The sequence below is a fragment of the Sardina pilchardus genome, chromosome 4 (assembly GCF_963854185.1).
Source record: "Sardina pilchardus chromosome 4, fSarPil1.1, whole genome shotgun sequence".
Classification (NCBI taxonomy): domain Eukaryota; kingdom Metazoa; phylum Chordata; class Actinopteri; order Clupeiformes; family Clupeidae; genus Sardina; species Sardina pilchardus.
In genome coordinates, this window is record NC_084997.1 from 11,013,796 (window position 1) to 11,041,320 (window position 27,525).

At 46.2% G+C, this 27,525-nt stretch overlaps 1 protein-coding gene across 1 annotated transcript in view; it reads left to right on the forward strand.

The window, feature by feature from the left end:
- Positions 1 to 27,525, forward strand: part of col18a1a (collagen type XVIII alpha 1 chain a) — a 76,112-nt gene continuing 48,587 nt past the window's right edge. Inside the window, exons 1-2 of the mRNA XM_062534143.1 lie at positions 1 to 262; positions 364 to 437. Coding sequence (XP_062390127.1) covers positions 252 to 262; positions 364 to 437 — 85 coding nt within the window. The 5' untranslated portion in view covers positions 1 to 251. The remainder of the gene's footprint in view (positions 263 to 363; positions 438 to 27,525) is intronic.

Below are 27,525 nucleotides of genomic sequence, written 5' to 3' on the forward strand. Positions count from 1 at the left end.
CTCCACATGTAGGCTAAACGTCATAGGTAATCGGGCGCTTTAGGACCCAGCGGCATATTCGTCCGACCTCGTGCACCCCTTTTCTCTCCCTTCAGTCTCTCATCCGCGATGAGGTTGGGAGCCCATTCACATCAGCTGTTCTAAGTAACCGGTCTCAGGACTCTACAACTCGGGGAAGGGTGCAAACTTTCATCTTCATTTCCACCATAGTCCATGTAGTCTATTTTGCGCGCGTCACAACTGATTTTGAGATGAGCAAAAGGTACAGTATGTGTTCGTGTAAGCATGTTGCATGCACAACTTATGTTACCTTTACAGGTGAAATTGGTCCAGCATGTTGGCTAACTTACTTTTTCTTTGCAGGTGTTATTTGTGGCTGGGACCAATAGTTCTTTGCCTCTTAATTGCGGTGGCGCCGACAGCATCGCAATGGAAAGGTAAGACCGAACCTAAGTGAAGAGGGGTAGGCTACTTTCACGGCAGATGAGATACTTCACCTGCTCCTCTGTTTCGTTCGTTTTGTGCTAATATCATGGAAAGATCTTCTAAAGTGGGAAACTTACCGTGATTTTCGTGTTTTACCGGAGCGTTCCTGACCTGTGCAGTTAGTTGAAAAGGCAGAAATATTACAACAGCATGTCTGTACGCAAAGTTGTAGTTTGCCTATTGTAGTGATGCACACATCATATCAGCTGTATTGATATCATTTGAGGTAGACCTGGTGTGACCCTACACTGCCTGCATCTTTAAATAGAAATAGAAATTCGGATAACTTTACGGTAACATTGTACATATTTGATAACAACATGCATACGTTGAAAGTGTATTAAGAGTATCATATGCGTTTCTGTTTTAGTGGAGACTTACTGCTGGACTCAGGCTTTTCATTACTGGTCCAGACACATCTGTAGTGCATGGTTAGACGCGTGTTCAGATGTGCAAGCAAACCCCTTTTTAATGAAAAGACTAATTAACTTGAATCTTCAGCAGGTGATAGACGAGGTACCGCAGCACTTAGCGGATGTGGGGTTTGGAGCGGAATGACATTAGTAGACTTGTGTTGTTCGTGCATGTCCTTTTGCCTTGAGGTTATTAGAAAGCAAATCGTTGTGTCAGAAGTCCTCTAATCACGTTATATCTACCCATAGAATCTCTTACATTGTCATGCCAATATGCACATAGGCTTACAAGGTGATTCTAGATGGGAAGAAATAGATGTGGTTAATGATATGCCCATCACTTGTCTTTTTCTGTATCCACCATCACTGTCACTGATGAATATTATCTGAGAAAATTATTTTCTTGTGGGAAGTGATCATTGGCACTTGAACTCTGATGTCATTTGTGTTTTAATAGTTTTTCCTTGAAATCTATTGGCTCTATGATCTACCTTCACATGATCTCTCTTATCACTCTCTTATACCATTTATAATTGCACTCGAGCAAAATGACTAATACTTTTATGGGAACTTACATTTTTGTTGAGAGAGGCCTATGGTCTAATCCTTATAATTTCAGTAACTGTTAGACCTCTTTAGTAGAAATAATTAGACCATCTGAGACGGAAATAAGTTAGTGTTGAGATACTATACTATTGAGAATAGTGTAAACATCTATCAGTATGAGCAGATATACAAACTGTTCAGGGTGAAGCCTAAAGCGCAGAAACTATCTAGAAATATAAATCCTGCAAAGCCAGACAATAATGACCTTCCAACAGAATGTCAACTCTTTATGAATAATCAGCCACTCTAGTTCAAAAGATTCCTCAAAGAAAAATAACTGTTTCACAGAAAGTGGTTTTAAGCTTTCATGGAGCTAAAATCCATGTTCCATTATGCTCTATATTCTTTAGCTGGATTATGGTTCATTTAGGTCACTTTCAAGTCCAAAGTCTTCCTTTTAAACCCACATTCTTCCACATGTTTGCTCAACGTCTGTCCCCATATCTGTTTAGGGCGAGTCTGGAGGTGAGTCTCTTTGCACGGTATCGTAGGAAGTGAACTTCAGAGGAGTGCACATCTCTTCTGATGTGAATTATTTACCCACAAACCTCACCACAGTCCTGCATTTAATGTAGCCATATGTCAGCCTGATGGTTTTACAGATGCCACATAGAAACCATAGAAAGAAACTGAGAACACTTCCATAAATATTTGATTGATGCTGCTCACTGTGCATATCATATCTGCCTTGTCAGTGGTCTATATACTATAGACAGGACTAGTTAGGTATTGATGTGACTCTGTCAGAACAACGCTGGAAGCTATTCTTCTCCTGGCTCAACCTAAAGTTATCAGATTTGGTGCTTTAGGGACAAGTTTATCTATAGGGACGATGGTCTATTTGCACAGATGCAGTGAAGTCTTAATGATCCACAATGAGACTGTAAGAGATACTCCCAGTTACAGGCATGAAAAGAAGTGTCAGGTGTCCTGGGTGTGGTTTGATATGAATGGGCAATGTTTTTTTTAGCCTGCTGCAGGCGTGCTTGATCCGAGTTAGAGCTGTGTGAGTGAGTAATCATTTCGGCACTTTCACCTGTTGATGTGGTTTTGCATGCACCCTTTGCTCTCACACAGTCAAACTCCTGAGTCTTCATCTATCAAAGTCAGTGGACTTTCATGTGCCATCCCTGGCAATGTGAAAGTGCCTGTTAGCGCCTGTTAGTGCCATTACTCTTACATTTACATCTACATTCATCATGCTTTAATCCCATGCAACTTTCAAGTGAGGACGACCCTTCAAGTACGGCAGGAGGATGTGAGTGCAAAATAGCCAGAGGCTGAGACTGCAGACAGAGGGTTGAGAGGAGTAGTCAGAGGATGTAGTAGTGGATGGAAATACACGATAAGAACAGGTTAGGCATCCTGGGTTTGATAGATCTGTTAGGAGAGGGTTTCAGCGTCTGTTGTATGTAATGAATCAGTAATTACTAGCCAACTTTTCTTTTTTCCTTTCAAAAGAGCTTTTCCAGAGTTTTAGTACTTTGGTAGTGCTAGGCATATACGAGGAGCTGATACCGAGTTGAAGTCACTGGGGTGTAAAGAGCCATTCTCTTCCCTTGCCTTAAGGGAGGATTCCCTATTGTCATGCAATCAGCCCCCCCCCCCCCCACTCCTCACACAGCCCAGCCTGAAGCCTGGTGCCCTGAGGAGGGCTGCAGCTGTAAGGGGACACCCTACCGGCACATTTAATCACTGAATAAAATGCTGCATTAAAAATCTCTGCAAACAAGGGCTTCCACCTGTCATAGGGGGATGCCAAAACACCGGGGGCCAGGAAGGGCCCCACTGAGTCCTGTGTACAGAAACCAACAAAGTCCCCACCCCACACCCACACCAAACAAAAAGGGAGCACATGTTTGCAAGCCTCCCCTCAAGAGCTATAGAGGTCACCTCGCCCTTTGTTGGACAAATTCTCTCGGGATTACCCTTTGCCAAGTTCTGGGGACTTTTTCCAAAACTAAGGACGTTTAGGGTCATGATGCTGGAATGTCTGTGGTGTTTGTGAAAAGACTACACTGCAGTACTAATGAAGTGATTTTATATTTATAACATATCATGAATAAATAGGATTTTTATACTCTGTCACAATGGAGCTGTTTAGCAAATGATTTGGAGAACCTTAAGAAACCTCTGAACTTTGACATTTTCTGTTATGTTGGGCGGCCTCTGGATATTGGAGAGCTGCTCTCCTTTGAAGTCTCAGCAACACTCCATAAATCATTTTCATTCCACTCAGGATTGCGGATAACAGTTGCAATCCTCATGCACCGTGTGTCCGAGAGGAAATCCTTCTTACCTTCTGTCAATTTGAAATGATTCCTTCACAGACAGCTGGATGGTTCTGACTCCTGAAAGGCCCAGTGTGAAACGTTCAGTTGTTAGCTCAAAGTTGATTTGACCCAAAACGCTGCTTGACAAACATGGCCTCTCACAATACCCATTAATTCACCATTTGTTACAACAGACTTCCAGTATTCGTATTATTTTCCAGCTTAGACATATTGTATCATGTTGTGTGAGGTGTTCACCATTTGAACTGTCATGTAACTTTAGTTCGGTTGCCGCTCTGTCTGGATGATAAATGATCCCCGGTTACAGTAGGTGCACTGTGTTGAAAGAGTGCAGAGGAATTGTTCAGCATTTGTTAGCATCATCCACTGGAAGAGTCTGTTTAAGGGTGGAGATGGGACTTGATGGGACTTGATACCTGATGCTTTGAAGAGGAATACAGTTGCTTAAGTTATGCTAGTGGTCTGAACATGTTCCACTGTGCATAGCTACAGACACCAGACCACAGACACCTATTCAAAAGCAGACTCTACTACACACCCACCTTTTAGTGGTGGTTGCATTTTTTTTTCACCCGTCAAATCATCTATTGTTGCTTTTAATTACAAGTCGGAAGAATAACGTTCCCGGCAGGGCATAACCTTTAACTCTGCTCCGTGATCTCTTAGGTCAGTGATGGTGGCAGTGAGTATGAGAGAACAGAGCAGATCATGCATAGGCTCTGTTCTGCCTCACCACTCCTAGTGATGATGGTAATCCACAGATTTTCCAGTCAATAAACAGATTCACTGATGGCTAAAGGTTTCCCCCCCCCCCTTACCCAGAGCCCTGGCAGACGTTCATGGGGAGGGGGGCCCATTCTAGTGGCTGAGGAATGCTGACAGAGGGGACAGGGAGGGTGTTTAGCCGCAGCCTACTGCCCAGCCTCTTTTCAAACTGTCACGCTTGTTGCAAACTCAGAATGTCATCCTTGAGGCAGAAGTGGTCGGTGCTTATCCCATTTCACATGTGCCGATGCAGCTTGAATTGTAGTGCCCACGGAGTGAAAGCATGTTTGTTTGTGTGTGTGTGTGTGTGTGTGTGTGTGTGTGTGTGTGTGTATTGTGTGTGTGTGTGTGTGTGTGTGTCTGTGTCTGTATATACACATGTGTTTTTTGGAAAGTGAGTGTTTGTTTGGTTCCTGTCCCTGAGATGGCTCTGTAATGCTGTTTAGACTCGTGGTCAGTGAGGGGACATCATGTTGTTGCCATTGTTGACTCTGGCACTCACATGTTCCGTTAACTCAGGATTTGCGTTTGTCCTGAAGGAAACTGCAAGGGCTGCCCATTCCAGCAAGACTCTGAGAGTATAAACACCTGTGTACCCAAGCACAACCCATCTCAACTGTGTATTTCTCAGAATGAAAATGAGTTTAGTGCAGATTTAACATGATTAAAAAGCTGTTACTTTTGTGTTAAGATAAATACCAAATTTCTATTGGTGCGCCACTGCACCCACATAGATGTGTGTTGGACCAGGACTGCAGCCATCTCTTGAGTGGAGACTAAATAAAAAGATTAAGGTTTGTGCAGGGCCATTTACACATGGCTGTGTTTTTACTAGAGAGCTGTGGTTGTCATATCCTGCTTTGATTCCCTAATCTGGCCCATCTGGACTCTTTCCTGTTCTCATAGTTGCTGTCTTGATAATGTCTGAATGGCCATATGGAACCAGCCCACACCGGCAGCTTGAGTGCAGACCAGGGCAAAGGAGTATGCGTTTGAAGTATCAATATCCTTCGCCGCGCGGATTTCCTTTGCCGCATAGTAACGTCACCGCAATGTTGCTCTGCGCTGGGCTATCATGTATTAGGTTCCTTTTCATGTCGGCCAAACAAGAGGCTTATGCCTCCTTAATTCAACCTGACCCCCGCACGAGAAATTTGGTGTGTATTGAAAAAAAATTTCACCCAGAAATGGCTGGACTGACCTAGTGACCCCTTAAATATCTCAACAATCAGCCGCACACTCATCGTATAAATCCCACAGCCCATTTGTGTGTCAGTCAGGAGACGACTTGGAGCGAGATCAGTCGGCGTGGCGCTCCCGGGCAGAAATTGTAGACCTGCGCAGTTCTGGTCGCGATGGGGTGAGAGGAAGTGCCGTCGGCTCAGGTCCAACGATAACTGTCGGCCACTTTAAGAACGCTTCCGCTTTTCGAGAGGAGAGTGGAAGGCCCACATGGCGCAGAGGCCCAGGATGGGCACACGTGTGTGTGTGTGTGTGTGTGTGTGTGTGTGTGTGTGTGTGTGTGTGTGTGTGTGTGAAACTCGAGTCCGCTCTCTAAAATTACATACGCCACAGGATGGGGAGCTGCATATATGAATGGGAGCCGACCGCACGCTGTGTGTTACAGCGAGTCAGATCAAAGAGGCGCGCGCTATGCGAGCTCTTCGCAGTATCACCGTCGAGGAGCTGTTTCCAGTACAAACACTGGCTGACAGGGATGAGAACATCTGTTTGTCTTGATGCTGTGTTGTCATTTTTCCCCACCTGCTTCCAGCAGAGATGCTATTACGGAGAAGAGAAGGCACTACGTCTGTTGTCTCCGTGTTGTTGATTACAGTACAGACCATACATGCTTGAGATTTTCAGATGTACCATACAGTGTTTTAGGTAATATTATACCCTCTGAAACTCTGAGCTAAGATTCTGGCAAGGAGAGGCGGTCTGCTTACCTGATATTCTTTACAACCTGTTAATTTACAACCTTAAACATGTTCATGGTATGCCACCCTCAGACGGACCACAGACATAACCACCCCAGACTACGCCACACACCCAGCCAGCATCATAAATATTCACTGAGGGCTTCTGAGGGTCTGAAGAGCAGCTCAGGCAATTTCACTCTGAACTTCCTGTGCTTTGATTTCGTCATCTTAGTGTATTGAAGTTCTTTATCTTCAGCCAGTATGTGAAATGCATTGGGCTGGAGGGCATAGGTGAGTTCACTGACAGTGTCAAGTGTGTGTCAGTCTTTTGTTCGGTTCTTCATCTGACCTTCATCAATTGTTAAACGTACTTCTTTTATGGCCGTTCTTTTTAGCGTCACTGGTACAATGAAAGGCCCAATGAGTTGTGATGACAGACACTATTTGTATGTTTGTCTGTCTGTCGTCATTCATCCATTCATTCATTCAGTCAGTCAGTCATTCATTTATCCACTCTCCTAGTCACACATAAATCTAAACACACATACACACACACACACACACACACACACACACACACACACACACACACACACACACACACACACACACACACACACACACACTTTTGTAGGGACACCCACAAAGGCTTTGATAAAGCACCAGTGGGATGATGCCAAAAGACCCAGAGCAAAACCATAATTACCTAACTGGCCTTATGAAAGGGGGATTTGTGGTGGTCAGCACACTGTGTGCACTCTATCCCACTCTGCTGCTCATGGCTGACTGAGTGTCCTCTCTCTCTCTCTCTCTCTCTTTATCCCTCTCTCTCTCTTTCTCTCTCTCTCTGTCTCTATCTTTCTCTCCCGCCCAGAAGTCCCTTCCTGCCTTGTTTGAAACCCTTACTTAGTCCCCTTATTCTCCTGTAATCCCTACAACTGTTTGCCTGCTGCACGTAGCGTTATTTAGCAAATGACAGGCTTAGCGTTGCACTCTTGCCCACACCCAGCGTGTCTTGTCCAAGTGAACTCTTACCTCTTACCTGCGGGAACACACAAACCACTCGGAGTGGCTTTTCAAAAGCTGGAAAAAACGCCGCAGCGCCTGGAGAAACAGTTTTTTACACTCGGTGGTTCTGGTGGGAGGTGTGGCGTGGGCCGTGGCGTGGCACAGATTTGTGAGGTCTTGGTAAAGATGGTGTGTTGTGCATGCCTCAGTGCCACTGTTGTTAGCGCTGTTGTTTTTGTAGCTGTCACAAACATGGGTTCAGATGGATGGTTGGTGTGATGGTGGTGCTAGCGGTGGTGGTGGAGGGCGCTTGTTGGAGTTTAGGTTAAAAAAGCAGAAGGCATCGGTGTACAACACCTGTCTGGCTGCTCTCCATAATGCATTTTTTCCCCCCAGAGCTACATGTACTGCCGTGACACGCACAGTGTTTTATAGCAAAGCCATACAATTATTTCACGGTGAGGAGGTTTGCATGCAGACATCAGCATACTGATGAGGCCACTCTTCATTAGCATTTCCATCTGGGATCTGACAGACCCTCCCTGTCTTGTCAGGTTGCCACGCCGCTCTCTGAGGTGTTCTCTAAGGCAGCTTGGGAGGTCCTTTTTCCACCCCAGAAAGACGGACTCTCTCTACTACGACAAGAGCTGCCTCATGTTTAGAGGTTGTCTTGTTTATATGCACTAAGAAAAAGTGGCTTTGATGAGATGTATACAAACAAGGTCTGTTAGTCTCTAGAGAGTCTTTGCCAGTTACAAAGTGAACTCATTGTGTACTGTTTGTAGAAACCTTGTAGGCTGGCGCACAGAGGTCTGTTTTGAGGTGTGTTTTGTGAAATGTAAGTCAGGCGTGTCCCTGAATTATCGCACAGAAAATACCGGTGTGGCTTATAGCTATGCAATTAATGATTTGGGTAACACAGTGTGCACTCGTGAAGTTGCTGTCATGTGCAATATATGACAGCAAAATTATATTTGATTTAAGGATTTGGGTGGAGACTGAAACAGTAACTAGACATAACATTTTTGTTTATAGTACCAAAGTATCAATTAGTAAGAGATAATCACCTCAAAATGATTTAATTAGTAAACTTCTGTCTCAGCATGTGCTCTTAAAACAGATAATTGAGCATAATTGTTTGTTTTTCTCTTATCTTCTTTTCAAGCATCTAATGATTTACTTGATTTTGCTTGCTTGTGCGTGCATGTGGGAAGTCAGTCTTTTCAGTTCCACGGAGCTCATAAAGGCGTTATCACATTTGTACAGTTGCATACCACTGCTACCTTTGTTTTATTTCCTGTATATAAACACAGCCGTGTTGAAACCTGACACACTGCCTGTAACACTATAGCTTTATATAGAGCGCCTCATTGTAGTGCATTTCATAACTGGAAGCCAGCCCAGTCAAAGGAAAATGCTCAGTGCTGCTGGGTTGAGTACATAGGCAGATATTCGCATTTATCACAGGCTCATTTTATTCATTGACAGCCCATATAGAGAGGACACAGAACCACTGAAAAAATCTCTCTGAGGTCAGGTTCAAATAGTTTTCAGGGGTCATGGAATTTGGTTAGCAATGCTGAGTAAATGTTTGCCCCGGACCCTAGGGTAATAAATTGTCGCGTTTTTGAACCCGAGTGTTTATGATCTCTGGGCCCTCGGTGAACTGTCATCGTGAAGGGCAAACTCTTCAGAAAAATTTAGCTGAATGGCGGTTTCCATGGCCACCAGGTGCAGATTTGTCAGGCACAAAGTGGTGCTTGGCCTCCGCGGAGGAAATATGATCCCTTTACCTGCCACCTCTCCCCCTCTCCTCCAGCCCCACGACTGTTTACACGTCCCAGGTAACAAGTTCCGAGCACAGGCTGGAATGAAACCAGACACGGCCCCCCCCCCTGGAAAAAAGACACCATTTTCTTTATCTTGGTGAATGAAAATGGATTTTGAATGACCACCACTGTAAAACACGTAGAAGCGAGAGGGCAAAGGCCAGTAAGCTGATCTACGCTGCATTATCTGATCCGTCCAATTTGCAAAAGCCATTTTCCCTTCAGACGTGTGCGAGATATTTCTTTTAATGCATGGGACTGGAATGTGCCGTGTGTAGGTTAAAGATGGCTTCTACAGGTTTCAACACCGTCATGTCTTTACCCTTGGGCCTGAGCTCATTTGCAGATCTATTTTCTTTATAATGGGCCTTGTTATTAGCACTCCCCCCCCCCCTCTCCCTCCTTCTCGTCGAGATCAGTGAGTTCTTGCTGGTTGACTGCCTGAGAGAGCAGAGTCCCCTCAGACACCTCTCTTGTTTCACTCTCCTCACAAATCTCACACCGCGGGGGTGTGAAGGGACATTTTCCCCTCAGGTCGAGGAGATTAACATCAAGTGCAGAGGGCTCGAGGACAAAAAGGGGATTTTCCGAGTCCTTTAGCATACTCTAGGCCTCTTGAGGACTCAGAGAATTGTGTTGGGGGAGAGGAGGAGGGGGGGGCAGTGGTTGATATGGGAGAGGGTATCGCTCGTGGATTTTTCTCTGTCAGTGGAATAATGCAGCGGCGGCTTTGAGCCACCTCTGAGGCCCACCGGCTCCTCCTGGTCTTTGCAGCCAGGTGTGACCTCTGTTTGCTTTCGCAGTGCCTCTACTCGCGTGTATCCCTGGCTAGCAGGAGGAAGTGCTCGGTTAGGAGAAGCTTTCAGCACCAGCCTGAAAGGTGCAGCTCGAGCGAATCCGAGGCTCTGGGACCAGAGGGAGCACACTGCCGCACAAACCGCTCAAATAGCTCGCCGTGTCCACTTCCACTCTGCCCACCGCAGAGGGGTACAGTGAAACCTCGGGGTGGGGGGGGCGGTCAGGGCCTGCGGAAAGGCAGAGTGAGGCTCTGCATTCTCTTGGAAAGACAGAGAGCATTTAGTCGGATTAAAAAGTCCCTATAAATGTTTTCCACATAAAGGTGTGGCGGATGCCTTTCTCTCGCACTAAAACGGTGTGTCAGTCAGTCAGTCAGGACGGGGGTTATAATGGCCCCTAAAGGAGGCTCAGCTTTAAGACAGTGGGCCTTTATTGTAGGGGGCTAGTCGTGCCACTTAACGCTAAAGAGCCTGGGTGAATGCCTGCTTGGAGGCTGCTAATGTCTTGTTCGTGAATTGGGAAAGGGGACAATGAGGAAAGCCATCTATTCATCTCGCCGATGCGAGCCAGATGGAACGATGCCAGGGACCGAGACCAGGCCAACGAGAAGGAAGGGACCTGGGCCAACTGTCGGGGGTCGTTAAAACATTTTAGAGCGCAGTGAAAGATTTGCAAGTCTGTTTGCCGGCCGGGGCGATGCCAGCGTTATCCATGCATCAGGAGCGGGAGGTCTTTCAATCTGGACATGACCACAGTGGCATGCCTCATTATAAGATGGCCGACTGGAATTCCTCTTTCCCTTCTTTGTGTTGGAGCAAATGGGTGGAGGTGGGCGTGCGGTTTTATTGCCACTTTAACACCACCTCCTCCTGTAACTTACAAAACGTCGACACCTTGTCTTGGCTACTCCAATACATGCTCTCTGCAAAGCATAGTTGTGTTGTTTCTAATATCATTGGCAGTCAAAACATTGGGCAATGTGGACTTTCAATTATGAATGTTCGGTGAAATTGGACAGGGGCATTTTTGTCCTTGCTTTTGTGGTGCTAGTGGCTCCGAATCGTGACTCCTTTGCCAGGCGTGTGTGCCAGCTGTGCACTTTCATCTCTAAAGCCCATGATAGTGTTACACCGTCTTGGCATTGCACTCCAGGCCGAGCCTGGAATGTTCTGCCACCTGGGAGGAACTCCAAGGCTCACCTTTTTCTTTGTGTTAAGGGGACTGGATGAAAAAAAAAATAGAAAGAAAGAAAACGAAACCCCACACAGACGCAGCCAGTTTACAACTCAGCCTGCCCTCAAAGTCTGAGCTTCAGAAAAGCTCCTGCCTGGTCTCTGGTTCTTTGGCTGCTAGTGTCCTTTGTCAGGCAGTGCCTGTTTATTGCTCTACAGCACTTACTGTAGTATACATTCTATAACTCTATTGCAATAACCTAAATACACTGTGGTAACAGAAAACAGAGCTTTTGCAGTCTTATTTTGGGTGTGAAGCATGCGTTTTTAGAATGTTACACTGTCAGGCTGTGGTTACATTTTGGATTTTGTGGTCTTGAATGGATTATTAACGGTCTTGCAGGGGCAACTTTTGTACAGTTTATGTTTTCCTCACAACACTCTCTCTAAGACTCACAGAGTGTCTTTGTAGGACTTCTGTGGATTAACATGCCACTACTTGAGTTGTTTACATGAAGAAAGTAGGAAGTCTCGAGGCTTCTCTGCTAAAATCCTGGCCTGAAACAATGAGGTCGGCACTCTTTTCAGTTTCGTTCTTGCTAATTGAAGGACTTGCATTGTTTTTGGGATGAAAGAGCGCCATTGTCTGGCACTGAGGTCTTGGTGGATCTCAAACCTGTGATGTAGCGACAGGCTGAACGTCATCTCTTTACACACACACACACACACCCCTGCCCCCCGTAGGTCATTTACTTCCTCATTAGATGGGTGGATTAGGGTGTCAATCAAAGGCAGGTTAGGCGCCCAACTTGCTTGCGAGTGTCTGTCTGAAGATGCACCCAGCGCTTCGGAGCAATCCTCTGTCAGCACGTCATCACAAGTGTGATTCACTCGTCAGTGTTTCTTCCACAGAGAGAGAGAGAGAACAAATCAGAGAAAAGGTCTCAGTCTGCCGGCTAATCCTGAAGTATAAGATTTCTTTGACAGTCAGTAACCAGGCAACAGGGATTAACACTGAAGAATGGACTGTTGCATTCTCAGTGCCCTGGAATTTGATGCCAGCTTTGAAAACCACGCGCTTATGGACTTCTTGAATATGTGTTTAATGGCCCCTGCTCACTTGAAGCTGCATTCCCCTTCACATTGAAGTGTGCCACAAACTTCACACTTCCAACAGTGAATAGACACTATTACTGACAACGGATCCGGAATTTGCATAAGGTTTTCGAGAGGAGCAGTAACCTGCATAGGCATGTTTTTTTTTTTTTTTTTTTGTGCCATATCTGCAAACGCTGTGGTAGAGGTGCTCCCCTAGCAGTAGTAAAAGGACACTGTTGTGTGGAGAGGTGAGTAGGAGGTTGGCGATATGACATTTTACACCTCCTTGGTGCCTCCTTGGTGCCTCCACATGTCTAAACTTCAGCTTTGAAAAGAGGTGCTGGGCCATACCTGCAGTACAGTGGAGCAGATCTAGGATTGCAAGGAAGTGTCATCAAGGGGCTCCTCTTTCAGAGGGTCTCTTTGGAGTGGAATGGTCAAGTGTCTGAATGTTTTTTTTTTTTCTAAGTAGAGGGACACGGGCTAAGCCCCAAGTGGAAAGGGTTCTAATCTGGGCGTAATTACAAGAGCTGGAAATTACAGACAGCCAAAGGCCTAAATGTCTGGTGGTGTGTGAAAACCTAAAACCTCAACCCCACAACCAAAGGCCGTGGTGTTTGTAATCTTCTAATCTTTCTAGTTTACCTCGCCTAAACAACAAAGAACTGTCAAGTTTCCATGACTTTTTTGTCATTAGCGTGTAGAATTTCATGTGTTTTACAGCTTGCAATGGCACACCATATGGAGCATCCCCCAGCAAAGCTTCCTTTCTCACATTAAACAGTAAGGCTCGCAAGCTGTATTTAGGACTAGCGGTCTCAAATTATGAAGGCCCCCAGATTCCAGACTCCAGAGACCACTTTTAATAAATGTTTAATTACGTCTTTAATCACACATTTTTTTTCACTGGAGGCCTAGAGATAGAATGAGAACTGGAGATGGGAATATGCAAACCCTAACCTACTCTGATGGCTGATGACTCACCAAGTGAGCGTTTCTCCAAGTCTGATTTTTTCCCCCTGGTCTGCTGTCTCAGACAAAACTTAACATCTCAAGACAAAATAGAAACATGCCTGTCAGGGCATATACTGTATCTGTCAAAGTGTGCAACATTAAAATAGTGTTGAATGTTGATGGGGAAGCTGTGGAGCAAGCAGCTGCAGCGTCCTTATCACATATGGGTGTGAGTGGCCGCGGGGTACCGGGTTGGAATACGACCTGTGGTCATCTATGATCCACCCCATCTCTCTCTCTCTCCCACTCGCTTCCTGTCACTCTTCACTGTCCTATCTGAATAAAGGCCAAATATGTACTTTAAAAAAAGTGTTGATGTTGGAGCATAGACACATTCCAGGATACCAGGTGGCCAGGCTGGAAGCTTACCCTGTGTATTTAGAGGCTTTGCCGTTTATCGCAAAGAGAAATATTGCCCTGAGCCACAATTTCCAGTTGCTGCAAAAACCATGAGATCACTGACACTAGTTGTGGTGATATGCAATCGAATCAATCGGTTTCACTGATTGACAAAGGAATGCTGAGAATGTGGAATGCCTGGTTGCTTTGTCAGTAAACTTGTGTTTCATGGGCGGTGGGCCCCTATTTCATTAGATATGAATGATTGCAGGAATGTGAAGTGCCTCTCAGTCAGACTGATTCCACCATCATCATCAATAGCCCATGTGCTGTACTACGCTGCTGCTCTCTGCGGCTCTGGATTTGATTGTTGACACCTCCGTCTGTGTGTTTGTTGCCTTTGAGTGGTTCTGACAGACTTTCAGTAAACAGACTTTTAGTCTCAGGCAGGCCCCTTCCCAGCTGTAACAATTTAGACCCTTCCCTCTCCTATAGTCCCTCCACACTCCTGCTTCTCATCCATACGTCTTTGCCAAAACAAACATTCCCTGCCTGTGCGATGCTGGAGGCCTATCAACATACAGTGTTTTGTGTCCAAAGGCAAAAAGGCTCTCACTTCATAGGGAAAAGGTCTTTACTTAATGTGGGCTTTTTGAGTCAAGAGTTTTCCAAACAGTCATAACTTCTGGGTAGCTCTTTAACCAGGCTTAGAACTAACATATGTGGTCCGTGAGTGCTTCCTGGACTATAAATGCCAGGCTGAGGCTGGTGTGTAACCATCACTCCAGAGACGAACATCCTCTCACCTGACAGAAACAAAAGCCCCGTAGGCCCCCTTTTCTCCTCTCGTCTAGTGGGACCCTGTGACTTTGTGGCGTGGCCGTCTCACCTTGTCAGGTGGCGGGGATTAGAGGTGTAATAAGCGCACCCCTCCCAGGGTGACAATGGCTGGGTCTGTTCCCAGCGCTGTCTACTTAAGGAGTCAGCTGAGCTCTGCTCGCGCCAAAGCACAGACTCGTTAGGCTCGCTTTCGGCAGGTATCAAAATGAACTGGGCCACAGAGAGGACTTCCTTGTTTTGCTTTAAGTAGATACAGTATATCATAGAGCAAGAGACTGAAGAGACACCAGTGTTACTAGAGAAGTCATTAACGTCAGAAACAGATGACTGCAAGCCACATGGTTGCTGTAATACGCTACTGCTGTCGTGACCTTTCTGGTACTGACATATGAAATGAGGAAATGTCAAATCACTGGCTAGTTCACAGATGATACTTGCTAGTAAGATCTACAGTAGAGTTGTGTCTGAAGACAAATGTGGCTTTAAACACACACATGGTTAATTACTGCAAAGTAATGCTGTACTTACTGTAGATCACACACTGGAAACTAATTTGTATACTACAGTAAGCCTGCAAAAGGGATGTAAGCTGCACAAAATAGCGTGCCATCCCAACTCTGCAGCACAGTTTTTGTCGGGGCCCTGAAGTTATTTTTCACCAGTGTAACATTTTTGAGTGTCTTTGATGGCTTTTTCTGAAAGTCTCTGTGTTTGAATTGCATCAAGATGGAATCAGTCTTTCTCACTGTTTCCTGCTGCGCTGGTCCAGGCGGGATTCTGTTTGAAGAAAATCGGGTCAAGTGGAAGTGTGAACTTTATGGATTGCTTCCTTCCAGACCCCTGCAAGGCCGTTTTTTCACAGAGCTTGATCAGTCTGGTCTCTGGTCAACTCTGGAGACCCAGCATGAACTCCACCTTCAAGTGAAATAAAGTAAATGTTTTTTTTTTGCTCCAAAAATCAAATAAGTGTCGTTACTGATATCTGAGTCTCATATCTGGACTCTATAGAGCTGTTTAACTGATTGGATTCAATTTATCAAGGCTTTTAGTAATGTCATCATTGGCAATTTCAAGGTTTGGTTAATACAGCATTTTTGCACAGAAAAGCCCACAAGTTTATTATTCAATCAGCAAAGCTTTGGCTTGGTTTCTGGAGAAGGCTGTCTCAATAACTCGTCTATCGGGGACATTTTTGGTTGTTTATGTGGGTTTTTAGACTTGTAAGCTCATCTGATCTATCTCCTTGTCATTCAGTCTTTGGATATAAACAGAATAGCAAACCTCTTATTCTGTCCGGTTCAGCCTTGATGGCGTGTCAATGGGGTGATGATAGAATAGCAAACCTGTGATTCTGTCCAGTTTACGCTTTGATGAGAAACACATGCTGCCCAAACATGTAGCCTACATGTACATGTAACAGTTCTCAGAGGTTTAGGTGTTGCCTTCTATGCTCTTGAAAGTGCACAGGATCAATGTCTCAACATTATGTCTTCAAAGATGTCTTTAACACAATACACATTTAAATATGCAATGAGGCATCGTGGAAATAGCATGTGATTGTTTGGTAATGCTTCGCTAATGTGTTATGCAAGAGATTTATGTAAGCCATTGGCTATGACCTCTGTTGAGTTCACTATTTCTACATGTCTAGCTATTAGACCACCATTAAGCAACACTTACAGTATAAGTAGTTCCATAGATATGCTTATTTTCCTAGTCATACTCAATTCTCTGGACATTTTTGAGAGGACTTAGGCTACAGCTGGCCCAGACCCTTATTACAAAACTGGTTGCAACCTGTTGAAGGTCTGCTCTTCGCTCAAAAAAAGACAGTTGCTTTGTCTGCATTTTCATTGTCATCACACTAATGTCAAGCTGGACTTCTGTGAAGCGTCTTGGCTGATTTGATTTGATGTGCTCTTTGACAGTTACTGGCAGCACTGACAAAAGTAGAGATTTCTTAGTCCCGGGGAAAGGCTGCATCCCCTTTCTCTCTCTCTCTCTCTCTCTCTCTCTCTCTCTCTCTCTCTCTCTCTCTCTCTCTCTCTCTCTATCTCTCTCTTGCCCTCTCTCTTGCCCTCTCTCTTGCCCCCTCTCTCTCTCCCTCACTCTCTCTTTCTTTCTTTCTCTCTCTTTCTCTCTTCCTCACTCTCTCACTCTCTCGCTCTCTCTCTCTGTCTCTCCGTCTCTCTGTCTGCTCTGTCAGTGGCCACAGCTTAGGGATCACAAAGGTTGTTGAGTCTCCCAAGGAGTCATGGGCGGTTTGGCTGCCTGCCAGGCGTTTTATAGATCGCTGGTAATTCACAATGAGGTGAAAAGTACACTGGCAACAAATTATTCCTTAATAAACTCAGTGGAGGCTGGCCCTGTGGTAGAGATTAACAGAGGGAGCTTTTTTTGAGCAGGAGGGTAGAGGTGGGGAACGGACTTTGAGCTGGGGAGAGATTTGGGAGTTGATCTGTCACTGTTTTGTGTGTGTGTGTGTGTGTGTGTGTGTGTGTGTGTGTGTGTGTGTGTTTGGAACAAGAGACCCTTCAAGCAGGGGGAACTGCCATGACCCATCAGGTGTACCTAACCCCTCCCACATTCCTGCCATGCATTCCGTCTGCCAGTCTGCCCACTCAAGCTGCACTATTGGGTTACAGAATGTTATTTAATCCATCTGATCTTGTGCTAAATAGCATCATGGCCATCTACAGAGGTAGCTTATTAAGAGGACCTTCAAGCCATAACCCAGCCGGTCCAGAATCTCCAGCAAAGACAAGTGTGATGAATTATGAGTTGAATTGAGTAATGCAGTAATGAGAGTAAATTGTCTTATTTGATCAGACTTAAACATACCTCTTCGTGACATAAATGCTATGTATTGCATTTTCGATATGCTCAATAGTTGTTTATAATGGTGAATTAGTGCGCAAATTTAAAGAATCTAAAAAGCAATCTCTGTATTATGTCCTTCATTTCATCCAGACAACGATGAGATTAAAAGTAAGGCTTAAATCTCCTGCTAGTGAAGTTTATTTTAACCAAATTTCTCTAATGGTCTTAATGAAGAGATGTCACAGAGACACAGATCAAGCTCAGTTATTAGTTTACGCATGCTATTAGCTCCTCTGTCTCTCTCTTACTTTTTACTCTCAACCTGGGTGTTTGAGGATGAGTCACACATCTTCATGATAAGTGGATTTAACTGGCCTATGAGACTAAGTCTGTTCAGAGTAGTTGAGAGGGGTAGTAGATCTTCTTGGTAAGTCTTGATCAATATTTCTAATTTCTGTCTCAAACTGTTTTGATCACGTCTTTGTATACTTTTGAGGACATGGAATGAAATCTATCCAGATATGAAAAAGTTACATCTTGCATTACCTTTCTAAAGGTTAGCTTTTCCTTGACTTTACTAGCATAACTTTGACAACATCATTTGGTAATGTTGTTATTTTTGCGTTTAAACTTGCCTTTTTTGCCGATAGTTGATACTAAAGTTGCTTTTGAGAAAGACCACTGTCTTTCCTTTTGAAATCAGGCCAAACCAGAAGTGTCAACAAACCCGTCAAGCCATCAAAGACCCATCTTTTAGAAGCAAAAAAATCTTACAAATATGTAAGCAACCAAATTCCAGAACATGAAATGTTTTTCCAGTGGTGACTTGTAATTGACCTTTGCTCTATACGGACCCTGTCAGATGAGGAAGATTGCCTGAGAAAAAGCATGTAATATAATCTCTTGTTTAGATGTCAGAATCATCTTTCACAGCATATTCACATCATTTGAGTCCCTAATGAGACAACACACATGAGAAACTACTGTTTATTTAGACTTGTTGTTTTCGTCGAAACCCATGAAATTCTCCTCCAAATAAGCACTTCAAGCTGAGAGGCAAGCATTTTGCTCAATTTTTTCACTCCACAAGCTTGTAATCGTTGTGTTTAACCTTAAATCCTCATTATCAGCCAATCATAAAGTCAGACGGACACAACATCAAACAATTTGCCTCGATTGCACAAATGCATTTTCCGGTCCTTTTGTGCCCCGTTTACACTACGGCTTTGAAAGTCCCTGTTACAAATTGTCTCTTGTGCTGCCTTGTCTCTGTTGTTTTGTTTTATTTATTCCACCATGAATGGGTCATTGTCGGGGGGAAGGAAAAAAAAGAGTGGGGGGGTGATCACTCCCCCTTGCCCTCCTACTGTAATCTCCCCACCCCCCTTCTACCTTTGCCAAAAAATGCCTTCATCGCCCCCCCATCCCCCATCCCCAGACCTGTAGTAGGGGCCTGCTCTTTGGGGGCCCCCACTTTCTCGCCTCATGTAGAACAAGGCCCTTTATCTCTGCGGCTTATTCATCCGCTGCACCCCTCTGCTGGGCTTAAACGGCCGTTCGCACGGAGGCTGGAGCCCAGGCGGAGGTCAAGCTCCCAGGCCAGCGCTCACGTCACGCCATTCTGCCAGGGCGGCGCATGGGGGATCTCCTAAGAGAGGCACAGTCCCTGTCAGGAATGTGTCCTCCGCACAAAAGAGCCTGCGGCTCACCTCAGTGCCAGACAGGGCCAGGAGGATAAAGGGAGTGCAAGAGAGACAGGGAGAGAGAGAGAGAGAGAGGGAGAGAGAGAGAGAGAGAGAGAGAGAGAGAGAGAGAGAGAGAGGTGGGGGGCAGAGAAACCCTGGGTTAATCACAAGCATGCAACCATGGGTTAATTAACTCAGAGTCCCAGTGTTGATAGTTAGTTACATGATGAGACATGATCACATTCATTTGCTTATCTTACATTGACTCAGTTATCCGTTAGAGCTACGATAGAGCTAGCCGGGGTGAGCCCAGGTGAACCTGTGTGCACATATCCATTTGCTCAGCAGATCTGTCTCGCAGCCTTTCGCGTTTAAGTCGATTTCCTCACCCAAAACAGAGGAAGCAATCACAACTTTTTATAAGGCATGGTGCGGACTTGATATGATGACAGGCGGGGGTGTCATCTGATTTTATACAAAGCATTTTTATCAGCTTCAACAAATAATTGCTAAAGTGTAGCTATCTGTGATATGTTCACACTGTGTTTGAGTGTTCACATTTTTACACTGACACAAATCTAGTGTACACTGGAGACACAGATGCACATCCGCATTACCTGAACACAAATATGTTGGACTTTTCTTAAGCCCAATAATGCATTCCATCTGCGTTCATATTAGCTAGGGCTGTCCGTGCACTACACATGCTGTTGTCTATGTTTTGTGGAAAAAACTTAAAAGACAGTCCAGTTAACTTCTCACTCTTTCTTGTGGTCGACTTGAAGGCATTTCTAAAGTAAGAGCTTGAGAATGTTCAGATGTGTTTGCCATGTCAAGCTAAGTGAAAACACCCTGATCTGTCATCAGTGTACATGTTTTACACAATATGAGCCCAACCATCAATAAAGGCATTGTCTTACATTTCAGTGCCTTTGGTAAAAGCATACTGGATTGTATCATAAACACTCATTTATCATCCATTTCATACACAACCACATCATCTATATATATATATTTTTTTATATTCAAAGTAACTGCAGGCTGAAGTCTCCAGACGGTTCCATTTAGGCCATTTATGTGTGGACATTCATATATGCCAGTGGGGTAATGCCAAGCCTGAATCAACATGATTGGAATTCTTTTTCTCTCTGTCTCTCCTTTTTTTCTGGGAGAGGGGTCTTTTGTTCCAGCAGGATAATTAAGTTGGAATGTATTCCCTTCAGGGGGGCTTTTGGGGTTTGGATAAGAGCAGAGAGAGAGAAAGAAAGACAGAAAGAAAGAGTTAGAGAGAGAGAAAGAGAAAGAGAGAGAGAGTGTGTCAAAGGAGGACAGGGGGTAGGAAGGTCTCCTCAAATCATCTCCTGCCCTGGACCTTGGGTTTCTTCTTCTCCTTCTCTGTTCATTGTTCTGCATTTCCCAAAAGCATCACTGGTGTTCCGCCATCATGCTTTGTATGAGAGAGCTTTGAAACTATTGAAATGAATGAATTGATTTCATTCAGTGACGGTTGTAGCACAATGAAGGTTTTTCAGGAAATGCAGTTGCTGAGACGTGCACACAGCTGTCTATGCCTGTCTGGGAATTCTGGGTTTTTTCTTCAGGAATTTGAAAATTGAAAGGGTCACATCAATGTTTTTCCCATTCCGTGCTCTTGTCCGGATCTGGATTTCTGTGGGATGCTGTCGGCCTCCTCCGGGTGCGTCATCGGGACGACGGTGTTTTGAATCAAGCCCTCTGAGTCTGAGCGTGGTCGTTAGCTCCACTCTCACAAGAGCGGGTTGATAAACAAGTACATTGTGTTGCTCACGCTTGTGCTGATGGGGAATGGATGACCCATCACCCAAACCACAGCGTTTCCTCTCTCCTCCTCTTCTTGCTTCTTTCCATCTCCTGCCTGGGACAGTCTCAGGGAAACAAGCCCTCCCTTTCAATACCAGGGAAACGAAAAAAGACAAACAACACATTTTCTTAAAAAAAAAAAAGAGTAAACGGTGGGTGGATGAGTTGGAGGAGGAGGGGGAGGTGTCTGAAGCTGAGGATGTTTGTGGGCCGCATGCATGTCTGAGTCAGGCTCTTTCCCCAGGGAAAGTGACTCAGTGTGTGGGGTGGCAGACAGCTGGACTTCGGGGGTCAGGTGACATCGGGACGGGTCAGCCATCTTGACTAATCTCCCCCCTTTTCCCTCTTCCCTCCCTCACTCCCCTAAACCCTGTCACCACCACCACCACCACCAGTCCCGCCCCCGCCATTGTAAAATGCTTGAAAGAGTCCGAGCCTGCGAGTTTGTGCACTGTGTGTTGCCCCAGCCCTGTCAGCCTCGTTTCATTAGCGCCATGAGCTAGTGAAAATATCCACACTCTGAGTTTATGTCCTCGGACACTGGGGCTCCAGAGCTACGCAAATGCAATAACGGGTCAGAGGAGATTTCCCCCCCCCCCTGGCCGCCGACCAACACGCGGTCTCATTAGCGCGGCTTCATCCCACCCCTCAATTAATATAAAAGGAGCGGGGTGGAAAAAAAGCTCCGGCGCTCCAGCGGATTCCGAAACGCACGAGCACTAATCACGGAGTCAGGGGGTTGTCTGCCGGAGCAGTCCAAGCTGTTTTAGGGGCTTTGGACGTGTGGTAAAGCTACTGGAAATGACTCCCTTTCATTGGCAGGGGCGCAGAACAATGCGCCAGGGTGCTCCGGTGCCAGTGGGTGCTTGATGTTAAAAGGGGGTGACTGTGGAGTCTCGTTTCAGGATTAAGAGGCAGAAATGGCCTGTGTGGCCAGCTGTAATGACCTAGGCCCTTGTATGCTGAAAACACACACTCTTAGTCACAAGCATGTGAGGCAGAGGGAGAGAGAGAGAGAGAGAGAGAGAGAGAGAGAGGGAGAGAGAGGGAGAGAGTGTGTAGAAGAGCTGCGGTGGACACAGCTGGTGCATAGGCGGATTGAACATGTCTGTGACTGGGGAATTAGAAGAAGGTTAAGGTTTTTAAACGTGGGCAGTCCTATATGGTTTGTACAACACCTCGTTACAGTGTGCACCCTTTATTTATTTTGATGCTCTTTGATAGAGCCGAAGATAACCTATGAGTAAAACTCTCCTGGGATTAAGACTAAATATTTGTGCTTGCTGTTGAATGTTAAGGAATAATGTGTCCCTGAGTCTCTTACGTATAAACAGCCCCGATGGTGGACTTCCCCTCGTGTTGCCACAGGTTTGGTGAAATCCCCAGACAGTGAGGTGATTCACCTTGTTGCCTGTAGCTAAACTCCCCAGCCATGTTTTATGTCAGAGTTGATTAGTTTTGGCAAAGGTCAGTCCTTGTTGTTTCTAATTGTGCTCAGTCAAAAAGGAGTTGGGGATGCGTGACATTTCCCAATCCTCTTTGAAGTCCAGAGCCTGCCTTTCGTTATTTCAACCCTCAACCTCTTGCATTTGCTTTTGTGTTGTTTCTTCTCCAGTGGGTCTGGATTTGGATAGATGGGAAAGATATGCCTTGGCTATAACGAGTGCCATTTGACAAAGATATGCCGACGGTATGTGTGGTGGATTGCCAGATTTGGTCTCCGTGGAGATCTGGCGAGAGAGAGAGGGAGGGAGAGAGAGAGAGAGCAAGAGAGAGAGAGAGAGAGAGAGAGAGAGAGAGAGAGAGAGAGAGAGAGAGAGAGAGAGAACTTATGGGTTCAGTAAGTCAGACAAATGAGTCATGGAAAATTGGACAGGTAATGAGACAGGCTTAATTGTGCAAAAGTGATGTTACCAATCTTGCCAAATCATGTCGTAACACATCGGATGTAGCCTCCTCAGGTGCCGACAGGCCTCTACTTCTTTCTAAAGCCAGGACTTGACAGCACTTCACATTAAAGGCTGTTGGCTGTGATGGGGGGCGGGGGGGAGTCTAAATGTGTGATGGAGTCCAGACATTTACACGAGCACAACAGCTAAAAAATGGCCATATGATGAGGGCAGACACAAAACAGCGTCGCAAGGTCAAGGGAAGAGAAGCGACGTAATTAGAGATGTTTTTAGGAAGACCGATTAAGGTCGACACAAAGAAGCGCCTCACATCAAACGGCAGAGAGGTGTTTTGCCGCCATAGCTACACAGTGCTTAAGCCTTAACAAAGTGGGGAGACGTGTAAATAAAGGCTGCACAATGTATCCGAGCGCGCAGCCATGAGGGTCGAGTCATGAGGGACCCGCGGAGGTGCCAAGCGGCCTCCTTGGCTCCCGATGAAGCGGTCACAACACGCATGGCTCTTTCGCAAAGATTAAAAGCTTAAAGCGGTGCATGGCAGAAAGCAGCCCTCGATTGTTGACAGAGGCAGGGTGGCAGGACGGAGGTGGAGCCAGACAGACTCGGGGTTAAATTCGAACACGCAGGAGAGGAGAGCGGAACAAAATCGGAAAAAAGAGTGGAGAGGAATTAATGTTCATTAAAGTGTGTCAAGTCTGTAAGGTCAGGACCTTAATGACCTTAGTGAATGTGTTGCACCTAAATAGCTAAATGCCAAAATGCTTTCTTGTTGTTGCGTTTATTGATTGTGTTTAAAGCTTTTACTGTCGGTAAGATTGTGAATTGCCATTCCGAGACCAGAGGTATGTCGAGGGACAGAGAGAGGAATGGACAGATTTGTGGAGAAAGGGATCTGTAAGGTTGGTGACAGCGGGCTGTAAAATTGTTGACAGGTCGTTGACAGACACTGACAGAGATATCGACACAATGAAAGGCTCATAGGAGATCCTATGAAGTGACTCTTAAAGGGATAATCCGGAGTGAAATGCACTTTAGATCAATTTTTCGGACTATTGGGAGTACATACGTTGAGTTGACACCAAAATCATGTCATTCGGATGTATTTTGAGAAAGTTCGAGCTCACCGTTTTTAGCCAAAACTCGTTAGCCTGGAGGTGACTCGGGCATGTCATTTCGCCGCTACAAAACGCTATTTTTATACCTCTTCTACTGTTCCAAACAACACTACACTTACGTGGTAGTGAGTAGAGGGTCCCTAAAGCCAAACCGAAGTATCCCCACGTCTTTATGTGGTCGGATAGAGAGTCCAGAATGAATTTAATCGAGTCAGTACCTTTCCGGAAATGTCGCTGTTGCAGCTAGCAACGTTTTCACAACACTTTACTAACATTTCCGGAAAGGTACGGACTCGATTAAATTCATTCTGGACTCTCTATCCGACCACATAAAGACGTGCTGATACTTCGGTTTGGCTTTAGGGAACCTCTACTCACTACCACGTAAGTGTAGTGTTGTTTGGAACAGTAGAAGAGGTATAAAAATAGCGTTTTGTAGCGGCGAAAGGACACGCCCCGGTCACTTCCAGGCTAACGAGTTTTGGCTAAAAACGGTGAGCGCGAACTTTCTCAAAATACATCCGAATGACATGATTTTGGTGTCAACTCAACGTATGTACTCCCAATAGTCCGAAAAATTGATCTAAAGTGCATTTCACTCCGGATTATCCCTTTAAGAATATGTGAAGGTCGGACACAGAGAGGCCAGTCATTCTCCCCCTGGCTGTCCCCATCTTCCACCTTTTCAGCTGTCTTAAGGAACGCTGCATTGTCTTAGTTCCTTAACCCCCAAGACTTTTTCCTGTGCTCTTGTTCAGTCCTTCACCCCTCGTGTTGTTTTAAGACAATAGTTCCCTTACCCCTCTGGATGAGTACATGTAAAGGAAACAGATGATTTGAAAAGTAAATACCACACAAGGCAGAATTCCCTGTGGGGGCCAATCACATTGTCAGCTCTGACTCAGGCACTAAGTGATAGGGATGTGCAAAGACAACAAGCTGAAATTAGGACGCCGCTCTCGGTTTCCGCTCGGTGAAACTGGTCCTTACCTGATGCCTGTGCGAGGAGACGGCCTCTCTCTGATCCAGATGTTAATCCCCGACTTCAACACCTGTGCGTTCGGGACTTCCGGATCCCCTTCCGCGCCACGACTTGTGAGATGAGAGTGACAGAGGGTTGACAGCTCTCTCCCTCTCTCTCACTCTCTCTCTCTCTCTCTCTCTCTCTCTCTCTCTCTCTCTCACGCACGCGCTGTACCATGACAGCCTGTCATTTTGGCCTCTTCGTCTCTCCTCTCGTCTCCGGGCCCTGAGCGGTGACGATGATGATGACCGATCCTCTACACAGAGCCCCTCGGTGCCTGTCTTGTCCTTCCTCTGTGCGCTCCGAGCAGCTTGAGAGTGTCACTCAACACAAAAGGCCCATTATGTCCTCGGCTCTTCCACCGAGACTTGTTTATGACAACTTTCAGGATGTGGTGTTTTTCGGGAATTAGCGCCCAAACAATGGGCTTTTCCCACAGCTGTCGCTGTGTCGGAGCGGCATGCCTTCGGTCAGACGGGGTTTTTTAGACGGGTCAGGGGCATTTATTTTTCCTGGGAAGCAGAAGAATGACCATTGACCTGCACGAGGCGCCCTGTCTTTCCTCCCTTCTCTGCCTCGCGTGTCTCTCAGAGAGGCTCCATGATCTCAGCCGGTCCTGGATACACCTTGGTCATCCACTTCCACTGCCACCAAAGTGGGCAGTTTAAAGAAATTGCAGAGCAGCCCCCCCACCCCTCACACTCACACTCACAAAACAAAGTGCTTCAAAGCCCTCGGTCCCCTACAAACAGCTGCTGTCTGTGGCCTCTCCCTCTGGCCCCCTCCTTCTCCACTGCCTTTTCAATAGAGATTTAAAATGGCGGAGGGCTTGTCTTTCAGAGGGCAGATTGATGGGTGCTATAAAGGCAGCTTGCGCTGCGGTGACAGGTGTGGATTTCTGTGCCAGAGGTCAGAGTGGCCCTTTGTTGCCGTGAGGGGTGACAGTGCCGAGGCCACCGCTCGGACGCGCAGGAATGTCGGACTTCTGAGCACTTTCACCCTATCGATTAATTTGGCCTTCCTCCCATCAGTCAAGCTTCCAGCTGAGGGGTAGAGACTAGGGATCTTTTGGCGTGTGTGTGTGTGTGTGTGTGTGTGTGTGTGTGTGTGTGTGTGTGTGTGTGTGTGTGTGTGTGTGTGTGTGTGTGTGTGTGTGTGTGTGTGTGTGTGTGTGTGTGTGTGTGTGTGTGTGTGTGCATGCGCTCGCGTGTGTGTTTGTGTGTGTCTCTCTGTGTGTGATCTTAGAACTGTGATGTAGCCCAAATGGAATCATGACCCACCCACCTTTTGCTATGGCTACTGTGACCACACATTTCACTGCATATTTGTAAACATCATGACATTGGTTTTTCCCTGCTCATATGAATGTTTACTCGATCTCCTGTATAATCTCCAATTGAGAAAGCCCTCAGTAAACATGAAGCTGCCCTGAATTCCACATCCCCCCGGGACCTTTGGATCTGGTGGCCTCCGCGCCACCACGCCTAGGTCCTGGCCAAACCCACGTCTGGATTTCAGGTGGGGCGACACGGAGGTCCGCAGGGAGCGGGTAAATAATTAGCCTGACCCAGAGCCTGGTCGCAGAGTCCCACTGTTGACAGCGAGAGCAGGAGAGCGCCGATTCCCGCCTGACAGCCTGTCCCTGATTCAGCCCTTCGTGTGACTGCAACACCGCCCCCCAAGAGACCTGCTCTCAGAGTTAGAGCTCTTGAGCATCGCTAATGATAGCATCCCAGCAGAGCCTCAAGCCTCTAATGAGGTCCCGATGACCGCTGGGCCCTAATCACCTCTCTCCCTTGGACACACCCTGTCTGACTCTGTGCGTCGCCCCCTAGTGACGAGTGGGTGCGCTAGCAGCTCAGCAGATCCCCTGTCGTAACCCCAGGCCCCACTTTGTGTGCACTTTATTAGCCAAGTACGAACCACACTCGGTGCAGCAGGAGATTTAGCTGCCTGATCTTGACTGCCTAATTATGACTTTTGAGGTCGCAGACTTCACACAGTCAGGAAACACTGGGATTAAAACCACATGTCCGCGGCTTTGGATGCCTTTCTCAGAATCAACAGACGGGCTGATTTACGTCCAGGTTCTCCCGGCCTGGCTGCGCTTAACCATACCGTCTCAGGTTTGCACAGTAAACACTAAGTCTAAGTGGGCGCATCTGTGTACATGTACACGCTATTGTATGGGAAAACCACACGAGTGTAATTGCATGTTGTGAGCCCTCCCATCCTGTCAGTCCTAGATTGGAGGTTTAGATAAGGGGCGGTAGTGTTGCTGGTGGTGGCGGTGGTATCGCCTCTCCTTTGGCAGATGTGCTGCGAGTGTTGCATCAGTGGGTTACATCCGCTGCTGCCGCTGCCTCATGTGCGCTGATCTGTTTTCCACTGCGGCTTGAGCTCCTGCGTGATCACACGTTTCCCCAGACAGAGATGTTAGTGAATGCAGTCATATGCTGACAGGCCTTATTAACAGCCTGCATCTGTCTGTGTGTGTGTGTGGGTGCATTTGTGTGTGTGTGTGTGTGTGTGTGTGTGCGTGTGCCTG